General features: G+C 38.9%; 1 protein-coding gene across 1 annotated transcript; it reads left to right on the top strand.

The window, feature by feature from the left end:
• Positions 1-1,923: 1,923 nt before the first annotated feature.
• On the top strand, positions 1,924-8,795 carry SPINK1 (serine peptidase inhibitor Kazal type 1). Its single transcript, XM_020891246.2, has 4 exons — positions 1,924-2,037; positions 3,873-3,904; positions 5,421-5,527; positions 8,671-8,795. The coding sequence occupies exons 1-4, from the start codon at positions 1,983-1,985 to the stop codon at positions 8,714-8,716; spliced, it is 240 nt and encodes a 79-aa protein (XP_020746905.2). The 5' UTR covers positions 1,924-1,982; the 3' UTR covers positions 8,717-8,795.
• The last annotated feature ends 1,343 nt before the right edge of the window (positions 8,796-10,138 follow it).

Raw genomic sequence — 10,138 nt, 5'->3', positions numbered from 1 at the left:
TGTTATACATTGATATGAATTAGCCATGGATTTACATGTATTCCCCATCCCAGTCCCCCCTCCCACCTCCCTCTCACGCCAGTCAGGATGGCTGCTATCCAAAAGTCTACAAGCAATAAATGCTGGAGAGGGTGTGGAGAAAAGGGAACCCTCTTACACTGTTGGTGGGAATGCAAATTAGTACAGCCACTATGGAAAACAGTGTGGAGATTTCTTAAAAAGCTGGAAATAGCATCATCTTTTAAGATTTAAAATAGCTCAATTGGAATTCCACTACCTCCACTAGCTTTGTTCATAGTGATGCTTCCTAAGGCCCACTTGACCTCACATTCTAGGATGTCTGGCTCTAGGTGAGTGATCACACCATCGTGGTTATCTGGGTCATGAAGATCTTTTTTGTATAGTTCTTCTGTGTATTATTGCCATCTCTTCTTAATATCTTCTGCTTCCTCTTGCCACCTCTGCTTAATATCTTCTTTTTCTCCATAACCTTTAGTATAATCTGATATACTTTATAATTATTTGATTACTTTTTTATTGCCTATCTCTCCCAAACTGAAATGTCATGGAAGCTTCATGAGGACAGTAATCCATCCCCATAGATTAGTACAGTTCTTTTTTTTCTTTTGAATACAATTAACATACATCAAGACCTGGGAGGGTCTAAGATTTCACTCTGGTGGAAGACACGTTATTCTGCCATAGTTAAAGGCAGTCTGACAGAAGACTCCTGACTCAGAGATAAGAGATGTAATTACCCAATAGCAATAGCAGAGTCCCAGCGTTTGCTCTGGTTCCCCAGGCCTAGCCTCCATAGCATGACATGAAGAGGGCCAAGGAAACATACAGAGAAAGCACAGTGTGTTACAAGGGAAGGATGCCAAGGTTTTAAAAATCCCTAATTTTTTTCAAGGGCACTATGCCTGGGAATTCCCCAGTGGTCCTACAGCTAGGACTTGATGCTTTCACTGCCATGGCCCAGGTTCAATCCCTGATTGGGAAACCAAGATACCACAAGCCATGTGATGCAGATACACAGAAAAAGCATTATACCTGCCTAAACTTTGCCCTAGTGAAAGATACTATCTTATACCCAATGGCAAACAAACCTCCCCTTTACACCAGAGAGAGAGACTATTCTACATTCCAAGGCTATCTCCCATACAAACACTCTTGAAAAGATTGTTTGAAACACATGCAGTCGATGCCTCTACCCATAAGACAAGCAGAAAGATGAGAAAGAATTGAGAATTATCTCCCCAAACCACACATGGTTCCAAAATATACACAAGGCATATTTGGGGATGAAAGATCAATTCTTTGAGGTAGGTGCTGTTATTATTTCCATCCCCAGGTGACCTGCTTGCCCAAGGACATAGAGCTGGAAAGAGTCTCTGGGGAGCCCACTCTACCTTGGAGTACACATACCTTAGGAAAGAGAGTCCTCCTTACCTCTAACCTGGCCCTCTGTCAGCTACTTTAGGCTTTGTGAATGGGTGGCAGAAAAAGACAGAAAAGAGAGAAAGAATTTTAAAAGCTGAAGAAAAAGAAGCAAGAATGGAGTTTTTTAGCTATTCATACCTCTTCATACACCCAGAATTACAGAGGACAAGAACTTTTGAGTTCACCTTACAGATGAGAAAACCAGGACTTGTCTATGGACTTTCTCTCCATAGTCAGAGGAAGTTAGGGCAAGAACCCACTAACCACTAGTAATCTCTTCCTGACAGTCTTTACCTGGCACATTTCAGGCCTAGGGCATTCCTCTCTGACACCTTTCTTACACTGGTGGTGTGCTCCAAACCTGGAGGACGGGCTATGCTATGGAGTCAATCAATAACCAAGGAGATCTGTGACACAGAGCAGGAGGTGGAGACTGGGAGCCCATGCTGCCTATATGACCCTTCCAGTCCCAGGGCTCCAGAGCGAAGTGGCAAGTTCGGTGCAGTTTTCGACTCAGCTCTAGAACCAGCACTTCAGCCATGAAGGTGGCAAGCATCTTTCTCCTCACTGCATTGGTCCTCATGAGCTTATCTGGTAGGTGTCTTTGGGTATTTTTCTGATTTGAGTAAAATCTTTTTGACTTATTGCTTTATTGAGCACATTACTTTCAAGACTTAGAGTCTACTCTTGGACAGATCTTTTGATTCTAGGGAGGTGAAATAAGATCAGTGGATGAGAATTATATATAGAAAGATGGATTTTAACATAACACAGGAAAACAATTTTACTAGTGCTCAGACATGAAATTTTTTTTTCCTCAGGTAATGAAGCTGACTCTTCATCAGAGATATGGTAGAAAAATGAAGGGATTATTTCAACAAAGAGTACCCTTCTAGCTCTGTACATGTTTAAGGCCAATTTACAAATTTTATGTTCTCATGGAATTGCAGAAATAGGTAACAATGGTTTCCAGTTATTCAGTGTACAGGGCAGAGTTTAAGAATTTGCCTGTGACCTACAGAATATTTTTGTAAAAAGTATTCTTCTTGAATAGATGGTGTATGTATATCTTCAAACTGTCCTGATAATGCTGAGAGACGATCTGAATGCCCAGAATCGGCATCAGCTTCGTTTTTGTCTCTGGAAATGGTTAACATATTAAATTTTTTATCAGATCTAGCAAAGAAACCAAATCAGCACCCTATGAAGAAAGGAACAATGCTGTTTGTTGTATTCCCTAAATATTTATGGGAGCGATGGTCCCTTTTCCATTTCTCATGCGTATCAATTAATACAGATAGATGCCTGTGTGGTGATCACCTGCTCATTAAATCTTAGACTCAATTAGATTCTAAAATCCAGTGGGACTCTCACCACATCAAGTTCTGACTATTCCAGGGAACTTCTGCTCCAAGCCTGTGAGTGTCTTATGACTTTTCAAAACATTTAGCTCAGGAGAACTACTTCCTCACCTAGTTGACCTCAGAGATTGTTAATAACAAAATCAAATCTAGCCAACATTTCTTCCTTTAGATACTATCTGATTAGTCCCCCTTCCCTGCAATATCTAGGGAGAACCACCTCTTACCTAGCTGACCTCAGAGATTGCTAATAACAAAATCAAATCTGACCAACATTTCTTCCTTTAGAAGAAGTGACTAATACTATCAAATTAGTCCCTCTTCCCTACAATGAGCTCACCCACAGTCATCATCTCCTACATAAACATGATGTCATCAGACCTGCTATTTTCTGGAGAATGCAGCATAACAATTTTAAGTATCTACCTGTAAATTCAAAAAATGTGAATTAAACTAATAGCACAATGCAATGGAGGAAAAGAAGTCTTTGGGAACCAAAGTTTGAGTTGTCAGAAGAGCTCCACTTTTTTTTAGAGTCACTTACAAAAGAAGACTCATGTGTAAATATAAAAGCTAGTTTTGCATCACAAGACCTGGTTATTGCCAGTGTTAACTGTTTTACTGGTTATGGAAACAAGTTATAGAAACTCTCCATATTTTTACCTATAAACTTGAGGTAGATACTTACATTTCCTATATCAATAAACAAGTTGTTAACTAGAATGTCAGTGAGTATTCAGAAGGTATTTGCTCTGTGCCTGAGACATCTTAAGCAGTAAGTATATCATTTTTATTTTCAAGGAAATAAGTCAACTTGTCTTAAATATACAATACTTCTGTCCTAATCAAATTTTTGCTTAATTTTTTTGAGGTTTCAGTAGGCAGGCTGTGAGTGAACAGCAGTGAGATGTCCTTGAGGAAAAAAGATGGAAATAAGAAAGGCTAGGTGGTGAAAGAGGCCAGCAGAGAAGACATAGACTTAAATGGAAGCAGAAATTTATGAATGAGAATACATCTATCCTCTCCCATTCAAGACTCAACTTCACATGTCTGATTTATGTTTTCCAGGTAACAGTGGAGCTAACATCCTGGGAAGAGAGGTAAAGACAATTTTGTAATTTTTTTACCTCTGGGGCTAGAACTTTTTGTCCCAACCAAAGCATAGTCTAACTTGCCTTTCAATTTAGCCTCAAGTTAATACAAGGAGTATGAACGCTGGCAAGGCTTAACCTACTAAACGTGGGTAGTAATTGTAGTTTCCCACAAGTGCTTATGCTGAAGGACAAATTCTCAGATACACGGGCAATTTCTGTGTAGTCATATTGTTTGCTGTAAAGGGGTTTTTATATGTAGTAGGGCTATCTTGTAGGACAAGAATTTTCAGTGGAGACCAGCAGAAGAAGTGTCCTCTTCTCATTACATTTATATATGGTGAGAAGTCCAATGACAAACCAAAAGTGCATGAGTAAATAAATTATTACATTTGTGATGTACTATAAAGAAGTTCTGATTCCATTAGCAACTTACCCTAGAATTTCCCTGGTGGCTCAGTGATAAAGAATCCTCCTACCAGTGCAAGAATGCGGGTTCGATCCATGGTTGGAGAGGATCCCACATGCCGCGGAGCAAAAAACCATGTTTGAAATGGGTTTTGTGCTCTAGAGCCCACGAGCCACAACTGCTGAGCCCTCTAGCTGCAACGACTGAAGCCCATGAGCCGCTAGACTCATGCTCCGCAACAGGAGAAGCCACTGCAATGAGAAGCCCACACACCGCAACTAGGGAGTAGCCTGTGCTCACTGCAACTAGAGAAAGTCTGTGCAGCAGCAAAGACCCAGCACAGCCAAAAATAAATAAATACATGAATAATAGAGTGAAGTGGTGACGAGCTAAAGTTCAGGACCTAGATTGACAGGGTTTAAATCCAGGAACCAGTAATTATTAGGTGTGTGACCTGGGATGATTTACTCTCTTTGTACTTCATTATCCTTACTAGATGAAAAGTATGATAAAAAGTTCACAGGCTAGTTGTGAAGTTTAAATATAATAATACATAAAAAGCATTTAGGACAGTGTCTGCCCTGTGAAAGTCATTTCATAATTACTAGTTCTTACTGATGGTAGAGAAAACAGGCTGTGCAAAAACTCCAAAGGTAGAAGGCACTGCATGTCTTTAAGTGACTTGGATAAGACCAGGGTAACAGGACTACTGTGTGCAAGGAAGAACATGCTTCAAGGTGTGGCTGATCTGAGAGAAGCTAGCACTTGTAATAATTGTAAATTTGAACATTATCTCACTTACATTATTCAAACCTCACAACACCACGATGAGACAGGTAGGAAAAAGGACAACTTCATTCTTGTTTTGCAAATGAAGTGACTGTGGTTCAGAGACACCAAGAGATTTACCAATGTCACACAGCCTGTGAGTAGCAGAGGCATTATTTAAACCCAGGTTTTCTGAATGCAAATGTTGGATTCTTCCCTTTAGAACACTTAGTATCATCCTTCCGGTCCATTTTTAAGGTGATCAACTCAGGGAGATTTTAGAGACTTTGCTATAAATTCAAAGAATGAAAAATGATGGGAAATGATTCTGTTTTATTCCATTTATAGGCCAAGTGTACAAATGGAGTGAACGGATGTCCCAGGATCTATAACCCTGTCTGTGGGACAGATGGAGCTACTTATTCTAATGAATGCTTGTTATGTATGGAAAATAAGTGAGTACAAGCTTGAATTTCTTTTAAAATATATATTTTAAGCTAGATGTCTTCACATTTTTATATATCTAAGACTCAATGAATGTGCCAATAACATGAATTTCACCATGTGAAAAACAAAGTACCTAGTTTTCCCCAAAAACATTCTTGATCTCTTTTTCTCCTTATTATATGCCTGTAAAGATTATACAGAAGTGTGTGTGTGCATTAAGATAGAAAATAGTATACATTGTGCCAAGCATTGTGCAAGGCATTTAATATTCACAATGACTCTATGAGGTAAATAATACTAAGCTTATTGTGCCCATGAGAAAATTAAGGTTTAGTTAGTTTAAATAATGCTCAGCAGTAAGTGGCAGATCTGGTACGAAATCCTTGCTCTTTCCATGATAAAGTCAGGTACCAGCCTAAGTACATGTGAGATACAGAAGAAGATCCTACAGGTTTTGTCTCCTGTTTGCTTACGCTCAATGCTAACACAGTGTGGTCAGTGGTAGTGTAAGCAAAGTGACCTGAGAGCACAAAATCAAAGAGAATTAATTATGCCCGCTAGGATTTTGAGACGTTTGGAGGCTTTCTCTAGGACATTCTAAAGAAGGAGAGAGAAGCATTCCAATATGTAGAAAAAACTGAACAAAAGCCAGAAAGTAAGTGATAATATAGTGAGTATAAAAGGTGTTTAAGAAATTACCAAGCATAGAGGAGGGGAAGTGTTTGAATACTTCTTTAATTAATTTTTTTAAAAATCAGTTCTATGATAAAAACTCAAACTTTTATAGCAAACGAGATAGTATGGATTTTTTAAAGCTCACAATATGCCCCAAATTCCATTATACTTGAAAAAAAAATTCTTTGAAATAGTAATCATTGTGTTTACTAAAATCCTAAAATATGCAAAGGTGAATTATATAGATTAGGTGACCAGAAACATATTTTGGTAACACTTTTCTTAATGGATGTGAGAACCAGCCTCAGTGGCGATTCTGAACTGACTGCAGGTGGGTAGGTGATGGGACTCAGACTCATGAGCTCAGAGAAATAAATTTGCCACAGATGTCCTGTCTTTGCTACGGAACACTTTCTGCCAAGCATTGTGCTAGTCCCCTCCGCTTTCCTTGTGGATTTAACTAAGAGAAAAGAGCACAAATAAGGTAGCTTCTTGTAACTTGTGACAAACACCATTAAATGGGTGTTAGCAATGTGCTACAGGAATGAAGGAGAGAGACAGATTGCCTCTTACTGAAAGGGTCAAGAAAGGATTCATGAAAAGGAAGTCATTTAAACAGTGGTCTGTTTTCATAGTATCACAAGGGCCTTCCAGGTTAAATAAAGATGTAGAATGGTCAAACAAAAGAGATTTCACAAGGAACCTAGAAAACTGTTACTTTGGAACTGATGTGGTGTTAAGACTTTGATTCAGACTCAAATGACTGCATGCACTTCCATCATTCCACTGCTCTAGTTCATTGCACCATGAACCCTCTTTTTGATCTGCTTTAACTCATTTCAGAAAATTCTTGGTATTTAAAAAGGATTGTGGAATTGGGTTCCCAGGGAGAAATATTTAATATCCTAAAGTTTTAGGCTGAAAACATTAGATGCTCTGCTTTTAAAAAAATCCCACATTAAAGACTTATAAAAGAAAGTTGAAACCACCTGTTAGTTTTCTCATGGCCTATGTTATTGATGTTAAAGTCAAACATCATATTTCCGTCCAAGGGGAGGGGAAAGCAGTACAACAGCCTTGAGACTTGGGTCCAAGTGCCAAGATCAAATGGCCTAATATCTAGAGGGAAACACTGGAAAAATATGAGCATAGGGCTGGGACACCCTGTTTCTTCAGACTTTAAAAATCTATCAGTCCTACCTGCTTTTTCTATTATTTTAAAAATATGTAAATATGGGAGCAATATTTGAATGCCCGAAAAAGTAATTTCTCTTCCTATATTTCTGTGATAAGAAAGCAGGAGAGGGAAATGTGGGTTTTTCAAAAGTACCATTTTTTAAAAAATATTTTTAGTTGGAGGATAATTGTTTCACAGTGTTTATATAACAGTGTGAATCAGCCATAAGTGTACATATGTCTCCTCCCTCTTGAACTGCCCCCACCTGTCCCACCCCTCCAGGCTGTCGCAGAGCACTGCATTGAACTCCCTGTGTTGTAGAGCAACTTTCTATTAGGTATCTATATTACATATGGTAATATATATGTTTTCAACACAACTCATGTATCATTTTGCATTTCTTTCTACTGCCCATTAAAACCCCCAAATAAGTATTGATATATTGTATGGTAACTAGTTCCAGGTTCTGACACTAGTTGTTGAGTTTTGAGATCGGTAGACGAACAAGGGCTTGCATCTCCTTGATCATTATGCTCCTGGTAGATATATTCAGTAAGAAGTTTTTCTCTAATTACTCTATATCTTTTCAGGCAACCTACACTGGCAAATTCTTTTCTATAAACTAGCATTCTCCTGTAAGAACTTTTTGCAATGACAGAAATGCTGTCCAATATGGAGGCCTCTAGTCATGGCACCAGCACTTAAAACGTGGCTACCATAACCAAAAAGCTGGACTTTTAACATTATTAAACTGATTTAAATTTAAGCAGCTACATGAGATCATGTCAGCTCTCATGGACAACTTAGCTATGGAAAATAAGTCAAACCATGGGCTCTATCTAGATGCTAACTTAAGCAACTATCCTACGAGATAGCAATATGATTCCTTTTGCAAAATCTCTCTGGGAATCCCCAGAGTCCTAAGGCAAAGGTCCAAAAGTAGCCTGGGCACCTGCTAAGCTGGAAATCTGGTGGCTAGGACAATGACGTCAGCAGGAAAAGCAACAATGTATTAAAGATTAATTCTGAGGCTTTTAATGATGCCCTGTTAGATCTGTTAGCTCTCTAAGGATAAACATTTTTCCCTTCTGTTGTATCCTCAATATAGGTAGTAGTTCTCAATCAGTATCTGATGACTTAATAAGTGAATGAGTATATTAATAAGAGAAACAGAAATGGAAGGAAATCTCAAACCTCTCATTTTAAATAAAGCTGAATTTTTTTTCCTTGTTTTCCCCCCATAGTCACATTTTCTCAGCAAAGTTTAAACTAATTTTTTTTTTCCAATCTCTTCTACAGGGAACGTCAGACTCCTGTCCTCATTCAAAAATCTGGGCCTTGCTGAGAACCAAAGTTCTGAAATCCCATAAGTACACTACAATGCGTGACTGGCCTGATTGCTGAATAAAGTGCATCTAAGTATGTCCTGTTGCTCCCATATGCTTTTTCCTCAAAGGCATGTTTGATTATATCGAGAACAGAGGATGGAGGAAAACTCAGAATAAACTGAGTTTTACAAAATATAGCAGTCCTAAAATTTTGGACAGGATTTCTTTGAGGATGCTTTTCCCTTCCCCATCCTCCTCACATTCTGAGGACTCTGTCCCAGGAAATGTGATTGCAGACATTAAATGACAGGATTCAGTTGATCACAAATATCATAACCTCACGGGGATTAGACAAGCATTTTAAGAAACAATTGGAAAACTGTCCAGAAACATGTTGCCTCACACCATTCACTGACTGAAATAATTTCTTTAGGGTTCCTTGGAATTTAACTGAGCATCTATTGTGCCTGGCACTGGTCTAGGCACAGAGGCATATGATTCTGAAATGCTGCCTGTCCAGTGGAATAGAGTTTAGTCTTAAGATTTTCTATATATCTCACAGTAGATTTGAGGTTAGGCACGACTTTCTCAAAGAGGCTCTGAATCATTGCAGAAACCAAAAGAGTTATATTTTCTCAACTGTGCAGTGGAGGGGCCCTTGCATTCACCCTTAATTTTCCTCCATCAGAGGCCATTTACTGAGGTAAGTGGCAGTGATGTAGAGCTCCCCATTTTCGCTGGCAACCTGAGGACTATTTCTCTGGCTTGACTTGGAGATCTGCTTTTTTGGGTCTCACGGGTTTGCGCTGAGATGAACAAAGAGGAACTAAGACCTGATTCTAATTTAACTTTTGCCACCAAAGCACCCCCAAGAGATGATCTGCTGTGAAAAGAAGGGACTACAGACCTACAGATCTACAGATGAAATGATCATGAGGCCTCTGTGAAGTGCACTTTGCTTTAGCTATGAGCCACAATAACCCTGTGTGGTTAACCTTATCTCGTGAGTAAACTTAGCAAAGTTAGATAACCTGACTAATATCACCACCAAATAAGGTGGCAAAATTAGGCTTGTAATTCAGGACAGACTCCAAATCTAATGCATTTTAGTCTAAACCACAATCACCCCAGGTAGACTATCCCTTCCTGATTTCTTCTACAGGAACTTTAGGTAACATGCTCACATTAAATGGCCTATGTAGAAATAAGAAGTGCCTCAAAAGGAAAAAGATATCTATAATCACAAAAATAGAGAAGGAAAAGCAGCTTGAATTCCAACCTCAGACAAGGAAGTAGCCCAGAATGGAGAAGTGGATAGAGGGTGAGATAACCCTGAGATGCATCAGGTTCCCTGATAAATAGTGAAGAATTCATCACCCATTGAACTGAAAGTAGCCAATAAAATCTGTCCCACACTTGCAAAACATGGTTGCATGACA

The sequence above is a fragment of the Odocoileus virginianus genome, chromosome 3, assembly GCF_023699985.2.
Source record: "Odocoileus virginianus isolate 20LAN1187 ecotype Illinois chromosome 3, Ovbor_1.2, whole genome shotgun sequence".
Taxonomy (NCBI): domain Eukaryota; kingdom Metazoa; phylum Chordata; class Mammalia; order Artiodactyla; family Cervidae; genus Odocoileus; species Odocoileus virginianus.
The sequence above is the reverse complement of the archived record's forward strand: the minus strand, read 5'-3'. Positions and strand labels throughout refer to the sequence as shown.